Source organism: Coturnix japonica, chromosome 8, assembly GCF_054131305.1.
Source record: "Coturnix japonica strain WE chromosome 8, WE-NBRP24, whole genome shotgun sequence".
In the NCBI taxonomy this organism is placed as follows: domain Eukaryota; kingdom Metazoa; phylum Chordata; class Aves; order Galliformes; family Phasianidae; genus Coturnix; species Coturnix japonica.
Genome location: NC_140670.1, coordinates 20,139,091 through 20,163,005, shown reverse-complemented (window position 1 = coordinate 20,163,005; position 23,915 = coordinate 20,139,091). Strand labels below are relative to the sequence as shown.

The 23,915-nt window shown below is 39.5% G+C and overlaps 1 protein-coding gene across 14 annotated transcripts in view; it reads left to right on the top strand.

Moving 5' to 3' along the window:
- BLNK (B cell linker) overlaps nt 1-23,915 on the top strand; it is an 87,965-nt gene that overhangs the window by 38,394 nt on the left and 25,656 nt on the right. For 2 of the 14 annotated variants that reach the window (XM_015867184.3, XM_015867183.3), the window contains exon 1: nt 10,222-10,477. The exons of the other annotated variants lie outside the window; for them this stretch is intronic. In XM_015867184.3, coding sequence (XP_015722670.2) covers nt 10,431-10,477 — 47 coding nt within the window. In that variant the 5' untranslated portion in view covers nt 10,222-10,430. Of the gene's footprint in view, nt 1-10,221; nt 10,478-23,915 lie in introns of those variants that run through there. 14 annotated transcript variants of the gene reach the window in all.

Genomic DNA, 23,915 nt, shown 5'->3' with positions numbered 1-23,915 from the left:
TTTTTCCATCTATAATGTGCTACCAACATATACCAGTGCTGACTATAGGAGAAACATTCTGTTCTTATTTTAGACTAACCTCTATGAAAACAAGGGAAAATATTTTCTTCTGTGCAAGCATGCAGAGCTTCATTCTCAGTTTTCCTGCTTGTGCTGTATTGCAGGTGGTCTATGCAGTACTTCTAAGGTGATGAAGACATGTATTAAACCCAGTCATTCAGACTTTAATACATTCTGAAATGAGAATATATCTAAAAAGTTGATATAAGGTACTAGGCCATGAAAACTGCACTATATCAAAACAGAGCAAGCTAGACAAGCAGGGTAGAGAAGTAACATGATAAGCAGCAAGGAGAAGTCACAGACAAGAGGGCCTGTTGCAGCTGCAAGCCAGACAGTTCATGCCTGCAGCAACCAGTCACTTGGAACAGTCTCAGGAAGGTCAGTGCAACACAGCTGGGCTGGCAAAAAATGAAGTGCAAGTGGTAGGAATCACACCACAGTCCTTTATACAATATAAATGCAAGACCTGAAGCCCAATAGGCAGCACAGCAACTTATGGAGGCTCAATAGAATTACTAAATTTGGCCAAAACATACATCTCAATTTGCTCCAGTCAAACTTACAAATCACAAACAAACACCTCTACCAGCACCTTCCTCAAACTCTTTCCAACAGTGAAGCTGATGTGAAGAATAAAGAAACAAAGAAAAGGCATTCCCCTGAGCTGAGAGGGGCTCCAGTCTCCTGTCCAAAGCTATTTTGGTCTGGGCTGAGCCTGCTGTTGAAAACGATCATGGAACAGAACTGTTCTCCTACACCTGATATCACTGTACATTTTAGATGACCTTCCTTAATGTAGCATTAAGTCTTGGTTTCCTCTTCATAATTCTGGTACTTAGCTTCTCCAGGCACCTGCTACCACAGCTCTGTCATTTCTCCTATTTAGTTCCTTACTGATTAGTTTCACAGCTTTTTATTATTTTACAAAGCGCACAGAGTACTGAGAGTAATCTAAAAATATCTCATCGTTTCAGTTAATTTGCCCGACCAGACGCTCCATAAAAGTCATCAAATCCTCTTCTAAATCCCTGCTCTAGCTGATATAATTAAGTAAATTTAGCAGTAAATACCTCATCATATTCCTTTGCCTTCAAGCAACATTCTGAAGAAATGCGAGGAAATACAAGGCACATCCTTGCTTTTGCAAGGATTTATCAGTAGATAAGATTACAGAAGTAACAGAACTGTTCATATTGCTTGAAATACTGTTACATTACTTTTACGTTACAGGTATAAACAACATTTAAGAAATAATGCATAGCTAAATGCTTACCTAGCAGATCTCTTTTTTTTTTTAAACCAACCTACAGCTCATAGATATGTAGTCTTAAATATAGTCTGAAAAAAAAAAATCTCTACCTATACATGTAACTACAGTATACCTAGCCAAGCATACAGAACAGAACACTGGTGTCTGGGAAAGCAGCACTTTACATACATACAGACTTGAAGCACTGCTCATTCACAACAAACATGCCAAAACCATCTTGAAGTAGATCTGCACAGCATAGCTCCAATAGATACCTGGGCAGGTTTAGAATCTTTTCTACAACATTAAAATTCTGATATTCCAGCATGGCATCCTTTTCCAGTCTAGGATTCTTGAGTACTGGTTACTTACATTTAAAGTAAAGCAACCTTAAGTCAGATAGAAGGTCTAACTTGCATGACTTTTGTGGCATTAGACAACACCAATGGCCTAAGGAAGAAGAAAATAACGGAGCAAACTAGTTTGGGCAACTCGGTCTGCATACATATACACATAACTGGTACATCAATAACTGTTGCTGAAACATCCCAAAAGAAAACACTGAAAAAAATTGACACTTTGACCTTTGATTCAGGAAAGCATTGATAGAATCAGTTCTACTAGTAAATAATGATAGTTACATACGTATATCCTGTAGTTCCTTCCTTTAGTAGGTCACAATACCTTGAGGAATTGGTTTTTTTCTTCCCACTAAAAGGGAAATCCTCAGGTGAGTAAATCAGGCTTAAACTCAAAAGGAATCAAAATTCTTAAGAAAGTGATACCTTAAGAATGCATATTTACCCCCCAGAATACTCTACTAAAATGGTATTTGTTCTTATAGCTAGAAGAAAAAGTCTTCAGCATAAATGATACAAATAATATATTCTTTGACAATAACTTATAGTTACAAACAGTATATTGGAATCTAGTTTTTACTCATCAGCTTACTCCTAAATGCTAATTTGTTGATAAATATGTAGTGCTCTCAAAATTACTGCAGCAGCAGCAAACAAGACAATTTCAATTATGTAAAACTCTTAGACACCAGTGTAATGCTACAGCATAATAGGAAATACAGTGATAATGGCAGGGTAGCCATAAAGGCCCAAGCTGCAGCAAATGAGAACAAACCCAAAGGCAACAATCATATGCACAAAAAAAAACAAAACAAAGTCTGCTTACCTTTGGAAGTAGTTCAATAGGTAGAGATCTCTAACAAGACCTCTTCACCTCCACTGCCAACCCTAAAATGAAGTCTGGGAAGGGGTGGATCCTGGATCCACTCCTTCCGGTCACTCAGATACATTGCTTGCACCTGAGCTCTCCTCGGTTGGTCCTGCCTTTCCACCAGGTGCTTCATCACTGCTTCAGGCCATGACTCAGCATTTCTGCTACACCTGGACAGAGCTCTACAACATAGAGAAGGTCTAGCTACCCAAGTCTATACTGCAGGTGCTGGTAAAATCTACTAGTGTTCAGAAATGGAAAACCTCATAAAATTATCACCTGTATGTATTATTTCTAAAACAGCTAGAAATTATCTTTAATCCCCCCGAAGTGTTTATACTGTCATTTCCTAATGTATGTCCTTACCTAACCTTTATTAAAACAAGATGGGCTGATATTTGGATTGGATGACCTTAGTGGTTCTGTTCCAGCTTTAATGATTCCACAAAACTATTCTATGAATGTCAGATAATGAAAAATAATAAATGTATGTGAATAAGACTATTATGTGCAGTATAACAAATATGTATATAAATAGATGTATTTATATGCATGCCTCTTCAGATGTAGATTTCTATCATGTTTTCATTCCACTGTAGCATCTCCTTGTGTTCCGTCTCCAGGTTTCAAATCCAAGGGGATAACCAAAAACTGTAGGAAAAGTTATTCTGTTTCTGAAACTTCTGAGTAATCTAGAGATACTCCAAATATTTTCCCTTGCTGTATGCACTACAGACCAATGCAGGAGAGAAGTAGCTGAAAAAAAGGCTATTCTTTTTTCAGCACCTTCCAGGTGCCAAAGACAACATGATATATATTAGCAGTATCAGCACTATACAAAAGTAACCTCATTTACAGGCACTCCTTCAGGGCGAGCTTTTGTCTGTGCAATTATATGGAGTGATTTTTTGTCAGCAGAGATGCAAGCATATTTAGGCCAATAACAGCATATATGTAAACTCTGGTGCTTCAGGAGACCTGAAGGAAGGACTGCTGGGCTGCCAAAGAGCCTGTACCACTGTGGCTTCATGTTCCACAGTGACACTTAGAGCCAAGGAAAAGCTGGCCAGCTCTGAGCATCTCCACTGCAGTCACAGCTCCAGCACAGGTCACTCTTATGAGGTATTCTGGCCTGCAGCACTTTCAGTTTAACATGAAACAATTTGTCTGAAGGAGCAAGTTTTGTCTCTGTGCATGTGGAACAGATGATTGTAAAACAGAAAAGCAGAAGTGCAGCTTTTCGCACAGTGAGTTTGTCCCCAGGGAAATAATACACGTTCCCCACAGGTGCTAAAATAAATTTGCTCAGAAGACCCTTCATGAGAAAATCCTACTGAATTAACTGATTTCACAACTTTGCCTACTCCATAGTATGTCTGTTTCCTCCACTGAGCTAAAAGGCAAATCCAAATCCATTCAATTAAACTTACAGTTGCATTTTCAAATGCATCCTCTACTATTATAATATTTTGAAAAACTTCAGTATTAGCATCATTATTCAGTATCTAAAAAGTGATAACAAACTGTTAGGAATCTTTCAAAATCAACACTGTGGTATTGAGCTATTTGACCCACAGCAAAGGAATTGAAATTTATGAAAATGAATGTTATCTAAAAATTCTTGGAACAGAAGTGTTCCTCCCTCTCATCCGCTAAGACACAACTAACTGTTAGTATCCTTCCTGCATAAGAAGTAGCATTCTCTAGCTTAAAAGTTTATCAGTGATCTGGAAGTAGGAAAAAGATCATTTGAATTGTCTAGGTAGCAGGAGTCTGAGAGCAATGCTTGGAAAAAACAGAGATGTATTATTTTAAGCATGAAGCAGTAGAGTGTTCAACTGATTATAGCCATCAGAAAGTAATAAATACATTGAAAGTCATGAGAAATCATGTTCCATAAACTCATGGTTTCCAAACACCAGCCAGAGGACACTAAACGGTAAGTTAAGTAGGCAGTGCAACAGCTGAAATAGAAATCAAGGGGAAACAAAACTATGTCTAAAATGGCACCATTTTAGACAATAGGGTTTGAGTAGTCTTTTGGCACAGCATCAAGTACCACAAATTTGCATTCAGACCCAGATGATCAAGCACAAAACCTACCAGGGCAGCATGTGACAGTCCAGTGCTAAAGGATTATTTCCCCTTCTTTCTCCATCCCCACTGCGTGTTGCTGGCACAGCTTCCTAAGGATATTCTGAAAGCAGAAGAGACCAAATATGTATAGAATTCTTTAAAATAACAAGCCTGCAACATTGATACAGATTCCAGCTCAGAATCTGGTTTTATGAATTTGGATTATTTTTCAGTTCAGACAGAGACATAAGAATAAACACTCTTTCTGAAGCAATTATCAGAGTCTGAGGGAGATATAGGAAGTGAGAATTGCCTCTAAGACATAAAGACAGTAACATCAGGCAGAGATTTTGAAGTGGATTCTCCTTCATTTTACATATTATTTACATATTATTCAGGAAAGCTTACATTGTTGCTCTTTTGTCAAGAATTTGTAAAGGAAAAGCCAAGCAACAACGCAATAGGTTGTCCTTTAAAGAGTCAAATCATAGAATCATGCAATCATAAATGTGCAGTATTTTCTGTGTCCCCATAAGTGGTGAAGTCAATATGAGGAAGAGCACTACTGAAGAATTTAATCTGAAGAATTCTTTTCTACAAACAGCAGTTGACTTCTTGACTTCTGAGTATCTCTGAGAATACTGTTTGGCACAATCTTCTTTATTAATGCTGGATACAAGATTTTACTAATTTAGAAGGGGTTAAGAAACGGGTTTTCAAACAAGACAGAAAGAAAAAGTGAGTCATATGTGATCATGTTACAAATAAAATTGAAACCCAATTATTAAACTGATTGCTTACTTCAAATTGGGTTTCTTGGCTATTTAGTATACATCAAAGGCACTAGACTGTATCTGTGAGCATTAATATCATCTGTAAAAAATATTTTCCTCTTGAAATAGTCATGCATAGCTCGTTGAGATTCTTTGAGGCAGCACTGTCTTCTTAAAGCACTAAAAATAAATATTAAGAAGATTTTCTGCAAATTGATGTCTAAAATCAATCTATTTGCAGTTATTTTTATTCACCTTCCAATTGCTGTTTTTTAAGCTACATGATACAGTTTACAGTACTCTGCTTGTCCTTTTAACTATGTGAAATCATAGATGAACAGAAATGGCAGCTTATAACTAAGGCTTTTATCCATATACTGGCTTGGACTTCTCATGCTATCTCTGTGGCCTGATTGCCCACCTGTCCTGTATGCCACAGCTCCTGCGGGGAACACACTCCTAGGGTTTCTCACCACAGAGACAAAGCTATGGGTAGATGCTGCTGCGTCACTGAGCTTCATCCCATTATGCAGTCAGGATGTGGCTTCAGATGCAGACCAAGATTAGGAACTCAAACAGGCTCCTGGGTTCCCTAGGATAAACATAGTCATAATCGGTAATCCACACAAAGACAATGACTTGAATGGTCTCCCTAAAAAAATGTTACCATCAAAGTTTGAGAATTTAAAAGGATGAAATGTAGAGCTAATATATTATGTACTGTTTATTAATATATCAGCAGTTTCAGCAGGAATCCTGTCACTTCGCAGAGATCAGAGCTCAGCATTGCCCTGCCACTCCCTGTGAGGAGTTGTGGGCCACTGTGGGACCTCCCCTCCACCTCCCCTGCTCTGGCCTGAACAAACCCAGGGCCCTCAGCAGCTCCTTGCCCTCCAGACCCTTCACCATCTTCACAGCCCTCCTTTGGATGCTATCTAACAGTGTTATATCTGTTTTAGTGTGGTGCCTAAAACTGTACACACCACTGGAGGTATTCAAGTACAATAGGGTATATAAAGTTGGAGCCCAGTGTAAACAGGAAATATCAGTCCATTTACAAATTTTGACCAAACGAAGATACAATACTCATAGTTCCAAAGTCCATTGTACCAACTATGGATGTGACTATGCTTTCATTGTCTCATGGGTCCTAAATAGAAAGCAGAACATTCCGCCAGTGAGGCAGCATGTACAAGGAATTAGCAGAAGAAAACAAGCAGCAGAAAATAGCACAAAAATATAAAAGATAAAAAAGCTGGTCTTTGAAATCTTTTCATTTTAGAGCATAAGAGGAGAAGTACACAGTCATACTGTAAGAGGATGAAAGAGACAAACTCAGACTAAGCCACAACACTTGCAGTGATGAGGAAATGATGTTGCAATAGTCAGTAGCACTTAAATAATCTGCCGCAGCATTAAGAAGGTTTTCCCTGAAGTTTTAATTGTATTTTGAGCATCAGAAGTAAAAAAATGATGCATGTTCTCTGAGCCATCTTGCCATGGGAATTTACTAGTGAATCTTACATTATCTGTGTTGAGAAATGGAGCTAAGAATTTACCCTGTACATTTACAGCCGTACACAGGAAAATGAAGATACTTCTAACTACCTAACTACAAAAAATGGCCAATCCATGTGAATGCAGGTTCTTAAAATATTAAAATACCATTGAGTTGAAGAGCTTGAGGTGGCTGTGACACCCTACTGTCCCCACTGGCCCCATATATGCCAGGAAGCATGGAGGTGGCATATGCATCCCTCAAAACAAATTCCCCTCTGCCACGACTACAGTAATGGCTGACGAAGAGGGTTTCATGTTAACCACCATTATGGCCAAGATGCAATTCACGTGGTAAAAGAAATTCCAGTTCCTCTTTGGCATTCTCTAAATGAACATTTTGGCTCAAAGAAGTACAGTTGCTGGGGTTACAGCTACAAAAATAGCATGACTTCAGGCCTTGCAGGTTCCTGGAGCCAAGGCAAGAGTGGTCCTGCCTCCCTGTTTCAAGGTGACATGCAATCTTGAAAGGAGAGAAGAGCTGCCCTGTCCCAGTGGTCTGGGAGGTTGGATCTGTGAGGACTATATAGAAAACCTCACAACCACAAATACTGTCAGTCCCAATCTGGACTTTGAAACCATCAGCTGGGCAAAAATGGAAGCTTACGGCTGTTTGGAGGAGCCTGGGTGTGTTCTGTACTTAGGATTTTTCTCCAGTGCTCGTCATATCTTGTTCCACCCTGAGAATCCTTCCAGCACTGGGGTAGATGGCCAGGTAGGCTAATCAGGAGGCAGACCAAAAATAGCTAAGTAGGCTATAGCCATTTCCTAGTGAGGTTACAGGTTTTAAATCCAAAGGTTTTTGACACATACATACATATACATATACATATAAATTGGGGAAGATGAGGAATTTCACTGTAGCTAGAAAGGCTTCCCTTGACATTTAGGGGTGGGTGACTTACTTCCTTCTCTTAGTTTCTGAACTTAACTTGCACTTGGCTCTCCCTTAGTTTCCCTGGAAAAGCATATTCCAAGATTGCCAGGAGAAAATGCATTTTCCCAGTTGCCATGGGTTTGAGATAACTATGTGCTAACATGAGTGCTCTCTCAGGAGGAATAGGGTAATTTTTGCCTATGTTCTGCATGAGCAAAGGGGCAGCCTAGACCACACTGCCCAGAACTAGAGGCTTCTGCTAAATCTAGGGCAGGACTTTTCTCCCCAAGAATGCGTCAGTACATCTTGGTGAGAGCGAATGTAAAAGGAAATAAGATGTGCCCTGAGTGAGTTATTCAGAGGGACATGCCTTGGGAGACAAGTAGGAAATAATAACTAGTAGGTTGTTTTGTTTTTTATTGCTGTTAGGCTTTTCTGTGAGATCTCTGCAGACATTAAAGTGAAGCAGGACTGTGTGTTGGGCCAGGTAGGGTCAGAATAAACAAGACAGCTGAGGTACTGATCCACAGATAGGCCACAAAAATGATGCAACAAAATCTCATGAATAAAAATTGTGTAATAGGGACTTCCTTGGGAGTAACATCTTGGCAGAAGTACCATTTTAAACAGTCACGCACCCTCCTTCTCCTGCCCTGTGCTGCAGCTTGATAAACATCTGTGCACTGAACCATATCAAGGCACAGAACCAAGCTAAAACCACCCTTTTTGTTACATTTTGCTAGATCATTTGCAGAGGACATCTTCCTGTTCCATTTCACTGTGCAGCTACACAGACATTTGTGCCAACAGAAGGTAGGAATGGGAGATAAGGGATGAGGGTCAGACCTGAGAGTTGCCCTGGGATGAGACTTTAGCAGTAGCACCTTCCCAGGATCAGTGCTGCCAAGACAGGAGGGAAAGAACTGAGCACTGTTGAGCATTAAAACTAAACCCATTAACTGATGAGTCATAGAAGACTCATAGAAGACACAGTCAGGGAGAGATGAGGTGAAAGCAGTGCACTGAGTGGCTGAATGGCAGGGATCCATAAGGAGAAGGACTCCAGTTTGGGATCTCTATGATAGTCATTTGCCTCCTGAGCATGCTTGTATTTCCATACATGTTTAGATATAACAGAAAAATTATATAAGCAAAAAGTAAAGTGACACTGCAGCTGATTTACATCTATTTTTTTCACATTGCCCAAGTGCAACCTTGATTTCCAAAAACAACTTATACAGAGTAAAAAGGTATCCAGTAAAGGTATCCAGTTTGTAAACAGACGTAATGTGGGGTGGAATTCCACAGACACATGTAGTAAACAATTTCAATATTATTGTTATTACTTAAAGCCCAACAAGTTTGCAAGATACTCCAAAGAGTAATTTGTTCATTAAGGGCCCTCCCTAGAGAAGTACCATATGCAAATGTCCAGAGACACCACGCTGAGGGCTCAGACACCGAAGACATCAGCAGTGTCAGGAGCAGAACAATGTTGCTAGCAAAGACACAGCTCATGGCAGGCTGTTTCGCTACAGTCACCTGCAACAACCAGGAAAGAACATTTTGCCACTACATCATTCACAAGAAAAAAAAAAAAAAAAAAATTAGTTCAGTCCAGTCCAGACAGGAAACACATCGAAGTGAACATTTGGCTCAAGTGTTAGGAGAATCTCCCCAAGAAATACCTCCCAGTGTCATCAAAACATATTGTGCTAACCAAAACATATTAATGTAATTCAATGTACATTTAAGAAATAACAAGAATCATAGATAAAAGATAAATAAATCAGTTGGTTTCCTAAGGCCTAGACTAGCCTAAGCTTTTCAACTGAGCCACGGAGAGACCAAAGATACAGAAAGAAATGAGTGGCGACAGTACAGAATTCAAGAAGTCCATTCATCATGGTTTCAGGACAGAGCTTGAGCACAACTACCTGCTTATGTTGACTCTCAAAAATAAATCAGCTGCCTATAACATCACTTTTAAAGAGGAAAAAATAGCTGAACCAAATTCAGATTAAATCCAGGCTGAGCTATATCAGGCCATCTGCTTACATTTTGGGTGGGAACTGGCTTCACCCTGAGCTGCTAGAAGGATCAGGGTTTAGTTTAGAAGGAGAGAGAAGAAAAGTCTCTATTTTCCTGCCAGTGATATCCAAAAGGATGGAAGGCACACGGCGATCTCTAGTTTTGTTGCAACACCTTCGGGAAGGGACAAATCCCCACAGCAGCACCTGGGGTGCATCTCCGCTGGAATGAGTGGTGAGGAGCAGAGGGGACCCAGGTCCCCGCAACTCCAGTTTCCACGCTGGGCCGGCCAGGCTCGAGGGAGGAGCGGCGGAGCGGTGCCCGTCTCCGGAGGAATTCCCACCTGTGCGCGCCGCGGGCCGGGCGGGGGCGGGCCGGGAGGGGCCGGGCCAGGCGCCCCGGTACCGGGTCTGTCCTCTGCGTGCGCCTGCGGCTGGGACAGGGAGAGGCTTCAATACCCGAGCACGGCCGCGATTCGGCCTTGCGTGTGTTCTGCGGGTAGGGAAGTTCCCGCTGTGCTTACTACGGGGCACCGGGAAAAGCGTGGCCGCGCCCTGCGGGAGCAGCGCAAAACATGGACAAGCTGAACAAGCTCGCAGTGCCGGCTGGGGAAAAGTTCAGGTAGGGGTCGGTCCCGACTCGCTCCCCTCCGAGCGCTGGGGGGCGGTGCGGGGGCTCCTGCGGGCACGGGGAGCGGATCGACGCGACCGTCGGGGCACTGGCGGAGGTCCCGGAGCGGACCCGGGTGCTGACGGCTGCTGGGTGGTACGGGGAAGTGGGGTGGGGGGGTAAATACGTTTCTGTGGCCGTTGGTCGGCCGTAGGTTTCAGAGCAACAACGAGTCTGCTCTGCTCCGTCTGCAAGGAACAAGGAAACGTTTTAAAAGTTTCTGTTTTCAGCGCTTTGAGAAAATAGTTTGTGACTCATGAAGGTGTTCGAACCCGATGGGAATTAGGAAAGTTGGATTCTTTGCTTAATAGTTTAATCAGCGTTGAGTGAATTTGATTCTGACTGCTGAGTTCTTTGATGTTTCCTGGTCTTCGAAAGATTAGGTAGAACAGGGGGAACTGAAAAGAGGGGAAAGCTCCCAAGTAAAGAAGGATAACTTTAAGTACAGGATTTGGGAGGGAAAAAAATGCAGAAGCCAATCATTACTGGAGTATTTTTAGTGTGCCTGCTTTGATGCACTGGTGGAGCTGGTACCTCAAGGCTCTTTCATCATGACTGTTTTCCTGAGTAATTAAAGAAGTCCTGTTTCAGTTTAAGGTCACGGGAGCTTTTTTCTTTTTCTTTTTTTCCAAGAAAAAAATACTAAAAATGTGTTTGTTTGTTTTCTGAAACAACTCCTAATTAATTACAGAATATTATTTCATTTACTATTTGTAATTGTGTCTCCCTAGAATATTCTGTGCAAGTTCAAATATTACCTTGTAAAGCTACTCTTGATACATTTCTTGTTATGTGCCCTCTCCATACTATTGGAATATTGGGGAGAGTACCTGTAGACCTATAGCTGTCCTATGTTCCTCAGCCTGGCAGACTGCACCCTACAGCCTCAGCAAGGTCTCCTGGTGACCCAAGGGATGGAGGAAATAAGATAGTTACCTTTCTCAGTGTTCATGATTTATCACTGATCTGAAATGGTTTAAATGGTGCCAGGGCCCAGTATTGGTCTCATTTAGCTATCTCAAAACAGTGAGCCATTTGATGGAAAGTCTGATACCATCAAGACAGTTACCAGTATTTGAAGAAATTGAACACCCACTTTCCTCTGTGATAAAACTGTAGCTAAGCTGTATCTTCTGCACATGCTTAAAATAAGATTAACAGGGTTACTTCCAAGTATATGGAGAAGGCTCTATGTATGAAGATTACAACAGTTCCATTGTAATCCAGTGTGCTAATCCAAAAGCCTTGAGCCAGAAAGGTGCCACTGTGTCCCTTTGTTATTATCTCTGAAGTCAACATTTTTGTCTTGACTGAACTTTAAAGCTGTAAATTAAGCAAGACAAGGAGGTAGCTCTGCTTTCCTGTGTTTTAAGTATTTAAAGCTATTTTTCTATGCTCCTTATGGCCAATCCACTGTACATGTCCAAGGAACACTAAGTTTCTCCAACCTGTCAATGTTCTCACTGCACACAGCAGAAATACACATGCACTTTAGTTTGGGCATGTTTAAGAGCATGTTTTTCATGAGGCAAAGACCTGGATATATGGTTACTTGACTTTACTACATGAGGATTTTAATAACTAACGGCAGAAATTTCCCTGAGCACATATTCACAGTACAAATGTAGAAGAGATGTGTGAAAATAGAAAGAGATCAGTGTAACACACCTTTGCTTTCTACTGCAAAACAGCCATATGCCCCTGCTCTACGTGACTTGTAGTTGGCTTCCTAATACAGCCTCCTACCTACGCAGGAGAGACATAGGTGGCTGAGAGTTTGTGGTAGATGTTACATGAATGAAAGAGTTACATTAAAAGTCAGCCTTCCTCTACGTGCCAAGAAGTAATCATGGAGAACTATTCCTATGAAATGTAGTTTCAATGGATATAATTATAGTCCCCATCTTTTTCTAAAGACAGCTTTCTTAAAATTTCCACTTTGTAGAAGCAAAATCTGAAGCAGTTCTGCTGATGAGTCAGTGCCTGAGCTTTTGATGTATTTTAAGTGTAGACCTGAAAACCTAGATGTTCTGCTTCTTTGATAATCTCATCTGTTCTCCATGGGCATATCTGATCCTAACAGACAAGGCCTTTTGTTGAATTAGCAAGTATTGTATCAGATCTGAATTCTTAACATACTCAACTTGTGTATCGCAACACCAGAAGTTCTTATGTGTCTCTAACTATCATGTTGTGGTATGAGTGTTGTTTGCATTTGCAGCTAAGTCACTCAATTAACTTAAATATCAGTTGGACAGGAATGCTGGAACTTCATGGAATTCCAATATTATTTTAATATAGTGTTTGTTGTAAGATATGCATGGTACTATACAACTATTCCCCCAGAGTACACTGTATTCTAATGTTTCCAAATAGTCAGACTTGAAGCCTAGGGCTTGGTTGTTTATCATGAGACGAATTTATGTGGTGCATACAAAGACTTTGTAACTTTGAATAGCCTTCTAGTGCATGGAGTGAAATGTAACAGTGCTGACATGGCAGGCTTTAGTGTGTCTTGATTTCAGAAGAAAATTTTATGCTTCAGACAAAGCTATACATAAGATATGCTCATAATTGAGGATGGTAGCTGGCAAAAGTAACATGAAGTTAGCAGTTAAAGCAATGAAGCACTGAACTTGTACTCTTTTGTGGTCTGGCTTCCTTAGACAATGTACCTCAAATTTCTCCTGTTTTAATGATTCCTAGCTGCTACATATGACTACTCTTCATCTCTTCAGACATGCTGCATTTTTTTATTATGACCACAAACCTTAATAGTGCCCCTTTGCTCTCAAATGCTTTCATTTTCAAAGTTATTTTCAAAGGCATCGTTACCACTCCCACTGCAGTGACAGACAAACCATGGCATGAACTGGAAGTGTACCACATGTTTTCACTTGCCCAAGGTCGTACAGCCAGCATCTTCCAGATTGCAAACAGAAGATTAATGTTCTAAGAACAGAATTTCATGATGACTTCAGATATCTTCATTCGTCTGCAGTGGATTTCTCCCTCTACAAAGCCCCTCAAAATCACTATCTCAAACCATAACTGACAAATGACTCCCCCTGCCCCACTCCCTCCTCAGGTTGGACATGCATCAATTTATATGTAGTACAAACACAATCCTTCTGTGTCAACATCTCCTACTAAATAGAGAGTTTAAATACTAATTCTATCAAAATCAAGAGGGGGTTTCCTTAAGGACCAAATGCCTTTTCCAGTTTCCAGACTGATGACTCCTACTCATAGCTATTCTCAAGTCACAACCTCTCACATCTGTCTGCTCTCTTACCTGTTCCGTTCTCTTTTAGCACAAGCCCCAGCTGCATTTAGCCTCAGGCGCTCAGCCAGAGATGACCTTGAAGTCCTCCAGCAGCCCTCTGTCTCAGCTTCCATTTTCTCCTAATAAATTTCTACTGTGTGGTAACTGTCACAGCAGTAATTGTTTGGTGCACCCATATTTTGGTTAAACTGGATGTGAAGTCACAGTGATGGCTGCATGCAGCATCTGAAGTTGAAATTGACAGGAATGGGAAGAAAGGAGGACACCAGCTATGTTTACAGTGCTAATGAGTACCAATAAGAGTTTTTTCTATGGGTTTATTAGGACCGGTTTCCCACTGAAAGTATAGAGCTGTAATTAAACAAGGAAGCTACGTAATCTCTATTTCCTCCCGCTTCCAGTTAAACAGTTCCTGAATCTGACTCACCTCTGGACTTTGGAATGGAACTAGAAATGAAATGCACACTTCCCCAGATACCTCTGTAAAACTCCCTTCTTTCAGCCCCAATGTGACTTCCCCAGCCAAATGCTTTTGCTGTTTCTTTCTCTCTGCCCTTGCTTCAGCCCCCACCCCATATATATTGTCCTTACTTCTTAATTTCTCTCTGCACAAGCATTTCATAAGAACAGTTCCTTGAAAGCTTTGGTCTTTTTTTCTTTGTCATCTTCCTTTCTGACTGTGCCATTTTGCTTGGACCAGTCTTTGTCAGTCTGCCAAGCTACTTTACTGGTTTTTAAACCCAAACCACTGTGTAGTGCATTATCCTTATTCAGAATAATTCTGCCTATGAAGCTGTTTATAGAAAACTGAGCGTTAAGTGTGATTGTGGTCTACCTGTGTTTTAAGATAATATAGTATTACAGACAAGAGGGTGTCGTGTAATACTGAAACTGTACCAAAGACTCCTTGTTTAAGGAGTAGTGCAGCAGTACAATCTAGGAAACCAAGCCTGTTTACAAGATCAGCTGTGCTGATTACCTTTAGTATCATTCTACTATGCTGGCAAAATTGCTGGCATAGCTTATCCTAACTCTGCCTCACATGCATACTCTTCCAAATAAAATTAGGTCTTCTAGGGACGCTTTAGTTCTGTCAAAATAACTGTCAACAATAGTGGAATTTGCCAAAACAACAGTAAGACTCATAGATCACACAGTCTGTGGCCTCTTACTAAGAGTTATTTGGTAAAAGCTAGTAATGAAGATTAGATCTAAATATTTGCTGTTCTTTATTTCAGAAAATGCATGGCAAATTGCCAGCAAAGTAATCCAATAAATTTCTAAACATTGTAAGAACTCCAGTACTTTTGCATTCTGCTTAAAGGTTGAGTAAGTTCTGGAGTTCCAATGCTGCAGGCAGTTCTAACCTTTGGACCAAACCTAGAGGGGGAAAAAGTAAGGTTTCAATTTCTTGTGGAACAGAAACTGAAAAAAATGATGATACTTGGAGTTCAAATTCTCTTACGTCAATGCAGTGTAATATTAACTGCAATGATATTTTTGACATTTAAAGAATTTGAATGTTTCCTTTCAATCTGTTGTATCAGCATGGTTAAGGATTATAGTGTAGCAGGTTACTGTGTGAGGAAAATGTGTGAACCGCTCTATTAGATGTATTTAATGGAAAAGCTTTAAAACTATTTCATAGCTAATGTTAAAGGCACTCAGTTTAAAAATTTATGATAATCTAAAGATGAGGGCACAAAAAAAATCTGATTTTTCCTATAAGTCCAAAAAATTGTTATGCTTTAGAGAAGAACAATGGAATTTCAGTCTCTTTCCAGCTCAAGCAGTTCTGCAGAGGAAGCTTGAGAGGGGACAGATTTTCTTAGGGAACAGTAAAAACTACAGGTCCATAAAGAACAATTCGAAAACCATGCTGAAAGTCCAGCTACAGGCTTATTCTTCATGCTGAGCATGTACGAATACAGTCAGTATCAATATATATCTACCCAGCTTAACTAGCACTTTTTTACATAAAAGCCACTCTTGGAACAAGTCTCAGTGATGTACAAATACTGGGGAGCATTAAGATATCTGGGCATGCTCTGTCATTAGTAGTAAACTAATTGGACACTGTTTAATGCCATATGTAGGAGATCTGCTCTGTTTTGTTTGGTTGTCAGAGCACTATTTGGTAGAGCAAATACAGACCATTATACTTACAAATGCACTCTGCTTTAAGAAGAGTCGAGAGGCTGTTTAGAAAAGGCTCCCTTTCCTCAAGTGCACACCAAGTACCTTGCCTTCAAACTATAGAGACCATAAAGTTTTCAGTGTGTAGGGAAAGCACAACATGTTTTATTATTTTGCAATCTCCAAACTTTCTGGATTAAAATAGTAAATTAGAAAATGTATTTCATTACAATGCTGATGAAGACTGCACGCAAGTTATGAAGTCAGCAAGACCTCTAAACAAAATTAAAGTACATAACTAACATTATGGAGGTGGAATTAATCTACAATCCATGCATACTCCGAACAAGATTCAGCCTTGATCTGAAAGGAGGAAGCAGTTCTTCCAAAGTCAGTACCATTGAGAGGGCTTCCATTGTCTTAGCGCTGTAGATAAATCTGTATATGCCTGTAGAGAACCAGCGCTCCTTGACTATGTCCCAGTAAGTACCTTTTCATTGTGCAGAATTCCCAGTCACCTCAAATTACTTACATTATTTAAGTTCGTGTTAGGACTAATTGTGTCAGAGATGTATTGTCATAGAATCAACAAGGTTGGAAAAGATCTTCAGGATCATCCAGTCCAGCCATCCACCTTCCACCAATATCTCCTCATTAAACTATGTCTCTTCATACAGTATCTAAGCATTTCTAGTACGCCTCCAGGGTCAGTGACCCCATCACCTCTCTGGGCAGCCTGTTCAGTCATTTGGAGAAGGAATTTTTCCTAATATCCAACTTGAACCTCCCCTGGTGCAACTTGAAACTATTCCCTCTAGTCCTGTTGTTGGATACACAGGAGATGAAATTGACACCCACTTTACAACTACCTGAAGGTAGGTTGTGGTGGAAAGCAATAAAGTCTCCTCTGAGCCTCCTCTTCTGCAGACTGAACAATGCCTCAGCCACTCCTCATAAGACTTGTGCTCCAGACCCCCTTAATATGCCTTTACACACTTTGAATTTGCATTTATCTTGTGCTGGTACTTACTACTGGAAGAGAGATAGACAGCTTCTTTGTGAAGATTACCTAGAGGGCATGTGAAGATGAAAAGTATAATCAATATTTAGCCTTTCTGTGCCTCTGTGTGTACTGTGTAAACATACACCTGCTCTAATTACTGTTTTTGCCTTTAGACAAAATAGTGGATGATTGAAAAGTGAGCAGAATAGGATGTTCAGATGTTTTGTCAAGTGGCTTTTTTTTTTAAACTAAAATTAGCCATTTTCTCATGTGCAACTTACAAACACAGCAGTAGACAACTGTAATTTGTGCTTCCTTTCAGAAGTCTGTAATTGACCTCTCATGGTAAGCAAGCAAGCCTCTCAAATTTTCCTTATAGCTCTAAGATAGCATTAGAGATAAAGATCAAAGTGCCTTCTCTTGATAGCTTGTTGTTGCAGGTTGCCTTCTCTGCCATCATGAAAGGCGTTGCAGGGGGTGGGCAGTGACAAGTGTGGATGTGGGGCAATAACACACTATCCCAGACCAGCAGCAACTCGAGCAGCCTTATGGTGCCTCATACAGCTATATCTGTTTGCACTGTACACACACCACAGCCATAGAAAACACCAGCTGCTGCCTATCCAGCTGCAGCCAGTCTGCATGTCTATGCAAGGAAATTGCACTCTCACTTTTCTAGGTGGCATGTGACATTGTGGCATGTGCATGAAGTACCTGGAGGAGGCCTAAAGAGCAGAATTAGATGATTTCTGTTGTTGGGAATTTTCTTTTGCTTTCTACTGAATAACTAGAAGGAAGATTCTGTATTTAGTTTGGAATGACAAGAGAAGACCTTCAAGCTTTCCAAGATCTCAAGTGATCCATTTACAAATTCCCTACTATGTGAGCAAGTTTTCCCCCAGCAAGCAGGCTTCTTTCCTTCTTTTCAGCAACACTGTCTTTCTCAATTTTGTCAGCTTCACACCTGACAAAAGGTAATAGAAACATAAAATAATTATCAGCCGGGGAGATCACAATGGAAAAAATGAGCAATGGGGAGCAGTGAAGGTGTGGGCTGAGCATGCTGTTCTTTATCTAGCTTCACACTTTTTTTTCTCTAAATAATGAGAGTAACTGTAGTTGTTTTGAATTTTTTTGTTCTTTAGGTTTTGGTTTTTTTTTGCTTGTCTTGTAGTAACTTAGCTTTTATTCTCCAGCTTTTATTCCATTATACTTTTCCAGGCTTTGCTGTTGCATTTTTATTTAATGGATCTTTGCTGTAAAGTTCTGTAGCTAAAGCAGGTAGGAGTTTGTTGGGAGTGTTGTTTTGTTGTGTCAGGGTTTTGTTTTGTTTTGTTTTCCTTGTTTTTTGATTTAGGTCTAAGACTGCACTTGCTAAATCCCGTTCATTCGAGTTCCCAATTATAAGCATTTGAATTTGTCTGGGAAAGTAGAAATAACTGCTTTGTTTTGCTTGATCTGTTATGTTGTTTTTCTCAAGACAATGAGGCAGATAAGTGCTACACCCAAAGTGTACTTTTCTTACATGAAATGACTGGAGGTAGTAACTATTTTCAGAAAATTAGACTTTCTAGACACAGAACAGAGTGCCCTGGCAGTGAGAAACAGCAGTACCCAAAGAATCACAAGAACTTAACCCACAGAGCAAGCTGACTGATTTACAGCGTGACTTCTCGATCAGTTAATATTCAGAAGCCAGTTCAACTCTATCAGTTAAAAATCTAACTGAAGTTAGGAGAATAAAGAATATGCAGGTCAGTTAATATCAGAGTGCATTAATATTGCTTAAAGTTTTTCCTAACACAGCCTCTGTCTGAACACATCCATTCACAGTGCTGCACTTTCTTTAACTAAAGTAATTTCTCCCACAGTACAGGATTTTTCAAGAGGCACAACAGATAAGTCAGACAGTCATGTAAGTGCTAGGAATCTAAGAAGGTGTAATTCTTGCCCTCCAAATAACAGAAGTGTGCACACTTGTAATATTGAAGACTTCCTGTGAGCCATTTAAAACTTGTTTTTGTTTTTTTTCATGCTCCCTACTGATGCTGCAATCAGTGCTGTTTGCAAAATCATCAGTACCACACCCAACAGCAAATTCACACATCTGCACAAAAGCAATGTGTGTCCATTCCCCCCACCCAGGACACCACATAGTGTGTTCTTGCAGTAGAGTGCTTCCATTGCCATTGGACCGAGACAGAGCCAGCAGTGCAGATAAAATGCTAACACCCGGAGTGTGTGCTGGAGATCTGGTGTAATGGATTCACAAAGAAGGGGAGCTTACTGCTTCACAAGCAGAGCAGGGCCTTCTCTGCTCCCAGCAGCACATGGTGGCCATGGCCACTACCAAGACCACACTCTTTTCTCAGGTTTCTGAAATCTTCATGGCTTTAATTTTTCCTGGCAGTATGATATGGCAAGGTCTTCCCTGAGAGCTACTTGCAGCCCAACTTGTACCTCTGTGCCACAGGGCAACACAAGTCTTGCTTAGAATTACCAACTCCTAGTGCACAGACAAATTGTATCTATACAAATAGATACAATTTCTCAAAAATTGCTCATTGCAGAGAACTGTCAAAAACAAGATACTCCTCAGGTCCATGGGCTCTGTAATTTGTTGCCCATCTGAGTCAAAAGTTCATTGCACACTTTATTCTTCAGATCACCTTTATTTTCTTTCAGATTATTTTGAATTTAGAAAGCTTTTGTGGAATAGCTAACATGCAATAACATCAAAAGCTTCCATCTGATTTCCAAGAAGGTGGATGTGTCACAAGCTGGGCCTATCCACTGCCTTTCACTTCATATACATTCCTCATATTCTGAGCTGTGACCAGATCAAAGAGAGGGTGGGTTTTCTCCAGTTTGCTTTTATCTCAAGGCAGCTCTGCCAGTCCTTGAGTGCAGCTAGGTAATTTGTGACAAGGCAAGCCCTCTTTTCAGGCTACATTGTATTGGCAAAGATTCTGGCTTCCTTTATATGTGTATCACAGGTAGTGACCTTTTCTAAATACATTAGATAACCCTTAATTGTTGGGGGTCAAAACTGATAATAAAGCAACACAGGGCTACTAAAGCATCCCTTTTTGGAAAGATTTACTCCTAAACTTAAAAAGGAAATGCCCTTTCTCCTCCTCTTTCAGGCATACTTTCTAGTAAACTATGTTCTTAATCTTATCTCCATGATGGACTAACATACAGTAAAATAATCTCTTTTTTCTCAGTACTTTTGTTGCTTTAGGTAGGTAAAATAAAGCCTCATGTTTGATAGTTTGATATGTTTTAATATGTAAGGATCTCAGAAATAAGAAACCTGGGCTTGATCTCCCATGTGCTTTCATTTAAATCTTATACTAATCAGTGACTATACTAATCCTTACTAAAATATGGGAATTTCTCCATGTCAAAAGGGTAGAGCAAGAATAAAGTAGTATGTTGGTGGACTTATCTGAACCCAGAAAGCCAGAGGAGAGCATGAAGACATCATGAACAGGCCCAGATTAGGGTAACTTCTCTTCAGCAAGTAATACTTCAGTTATGTTCACAAAGTTCCAAACAAAAACAGGAAAACATGCCAGGTTTATTTGAATGCTATTTTTTTTTTTTTCCTCCTCTTCCTTGTTAGTAGAAAATTCCCTTTTCAGAGCAGAGAGCTAGCCATTTGTTGGGAAATGATGTTTGCTGACTACTTCATAAATACCTGTTGTTACACTTAACACCTTGCTATCAATTACTAGCACTTCCTGTTAGGCTCCAACAATGAAGATAAAAGATCTCTACCTTCAGCATCCTAACAGATGAAGTCATTCCAGAACTATTTAAAGAGAAACTAAAATCTGAGAGACTCCATCCAGTAACTAGAATAGCAGGAATTGTAGTCGTCCGGGAGTTATTATCTGGAACAGGCCCAATCTGTCCACTGAACTAACTGCTTGACTGCCCACTGTTGTGCAACTGTGAAATAGAAATGTAAGTGAAGGGAAAAAAAGTAGAGCTGAAGGATTTATTGAATAGTCTTATTTGTCGTTCCCTCCAACACACCTAATATATTTTCCAGAAACAAAGATTTTAGACACACTTAGAGCCAAGACTCTTTAACTCCTCATTTACATGCCAACAATAATCAGCAGAAGTTTGAAAATGTGTTTTATGTGCACTGAGTCCCTGATCAAAGGGTCCCATCTAACCATAATTGAATTGGATCTCAGAATAGCTATTGCTGAAAAGTGTTTTCAGAGATGAACAGTCACAGAATACACCTTTACCTACAAGCCTAGCTTTACATAAGGTCTCAGCTGTAGTTGAATAAAGAGTTAGTGATTACAGCTAAGAAATAACTCTTAAGTTTGGCCTCTTAATTATCTTTACTTAAGTGCAGTTCAGTTAACGGCTTCTCTGTTCAGTTTCTCCCTCAAGGAACTACTTGAACTATTTTCCTAAGTATTTGAGAGACAGACAAGAAGTGTAAGAGAGCCAATCAGATGCAGAAATCCATGCAAAATATTCAGTGTTTAAATGACCTTCCATGCTTTTTTTTTCTTCATTTTTCTGGAATGACTTTCAGACTCCTGAGATCAGGAGACTCAACTTTGCAACCTGGTCCTCATCTTTTCTATTGTCCCTCTAAAATCACCAGTCAGACAGATCGTTGTAAAAACTACAATTTGTAAGTTTGTATCAGCTTTCATGTCAATAAAACTCAGCTTTTGCTCACTAACTGAACAGATTAGTTTTTGCAATTTGCTCAACTTAATGATTCAAGTGGGCTCCCACTTGAACTGTAGATCATCCACATCTGATGACTTACTACACTCACTACTGTAATACTGCATTGATTATCTGCTTCTGCTCACAGGTTCAATTTAAGTCAAGCTGTCCAGGGGCAACAAATTAAGTGTTTCAGCAATACATGTCAGCTATGCAACTATAAGAAATGAAGAAATCACAAATATGTTTTAGACATTCCCTAAATTATCACAATTTTTTACTTACAAAATTAAATGGCTTCAGGAATTTGAATAAGCAAATCTAGACAAGCTTTTGTTTCAGTTCAGCTGCATGGGAAAACACCTTTTCTCTCTCTCTCTCTCTCTCTCTCTCTCTCTCTCTCTCTCTTTCAGAATAATGACATAACTTATTTTTTCTTAGAGTCATGAATGTCAGAGATGACCAGTAAGCAACTTTCAGACTTAAATCTAGAGAATGGGCCAAACCAAAAATCTATCTCTATCAAGCTATATATACTGTAAGAAAAATAACAGAAAAATAACAGATATGCATTTCTCCTGAAAGACTGCCAAGACTTTTCAAAAAGGACACAAACACCTGCAAGCAACTATTCTCTCCAAACTAGAACTAACCCATTTAAATCCCCTCTCGTTCTTTTCATTCCTCATTACTTTTCATTTATAGGCACTGCCAGGTGCCAGCTGGGGCACAAAACAGAAACAGTCAACTGTAGAAGATGGTTATTTGTGATATTTCAAGCATGACCAGAAACTGAATTTATTAGGGAGGGAAGGAAAAAACAAACGACACACAGAGAAAAGCAGAAGATCTGAGATCTTCAGTTGAGAATTGCGGATTTAATGAGTTTTGTTATATCACCCAGGTTTTCTCATAGATGTGTAGTGCCTTATTGCATTAAATTACTCTAAGTATTTTTGCTGGGCACTGTTTTTCAACATCTAAAAGTAATTTAATATTATTATTTTTAATATCAGCACTTAACATTGTATCTTTTTGCTGCAAGTTAATAGTGTGAGCTTTGAACTAAAGTTACAAATGTGTTAGTAAATTACTTTTCAGTTGTTCTCTATTTAATAGTTGAGAATCTAAAATTAATAGGTTGAATAGTTCTTCAAGGAAAGTCATGCAAATATTTTGGCTCTAGGAATACTCTTTATGTATCAAAGCCTTGACATTATATTTTAAATCCCATTTCCCCTGAAAAAAAAAAAAAAAATATTTTAGAGGTCCAATTGCCAAAGACAAAGATGGAAGGGAGCTTTTCTTTTTTTAACCAAAGCTTGACGTGTTACTCAACCTTCTGCATATTTTGGTTTCAAGTTTAAAGAAAGCTTTAAATAAAGGTGAGAGAACTTTAATTTTTACTCGTCTTTGTAAGGAATATTTCCAACATTCACCTGGTAGCCTGATTTTGTATCAAAGATGAGAAAGGCAAGAGAGTAATATTGGCACAATTCATAATGGAAAGAGTAGAAAGCAGAATTTTTAAATGTCCTTTTTGCTTCTCTTTGTTGGCTGTGATAAAACTTTCATCTTGGGTCTAATGCAGGATACCTTAGTTTAGGTGATAGAACAAACAAACTGTATGAAGAAACTAAAAACAAAAAATAATAGATTTTCTAAGGTGTTCAGCCTTCTAATAGGTTTTACTATAAAAATCAGTCTTTGCAATAAATTGTATCAGTGCTCCTTTAAATTGCCTTGATTTCAGTGTCTTTCATCCCTAAATGAAAAGGGTAATAGGCATTAAAAACTGATACCTGTGTACTAAAAAACAAAAATGAGATATTAACTTTAAATTGACCTCATTACACATTTTCAATGAGGTCATTGCAGCTGATGAGTAAAAGCTATATTTGATTCCAGATATCAGTTCATGTAATTGGAGTCCTGAAATCATGAGTTTCCACAGCTGAGAATTGGAGGTACTCCAATGGCTTTTCAGATTCCGAAGCTGGGGAATGTGTCATGTTCCATCCCCTGTCCCCCTCCCCACCTTAGATATTCAAGCATTATGGGAATTAAGTAAATGCCCATTGATTTTAAAAATAATAATAATAAATGACTCATTAATTGGAAAATGTTCCCATTATTGCTGTGGAATGCTGTAAATTCAGTTCTGAACAATGTGCTAATATTGAAATATTCTAACCTATTAGCTTAAGCAATTGTGTCCTTTCTTGATGCATTTGCTTAGATTAATGATTTAAACC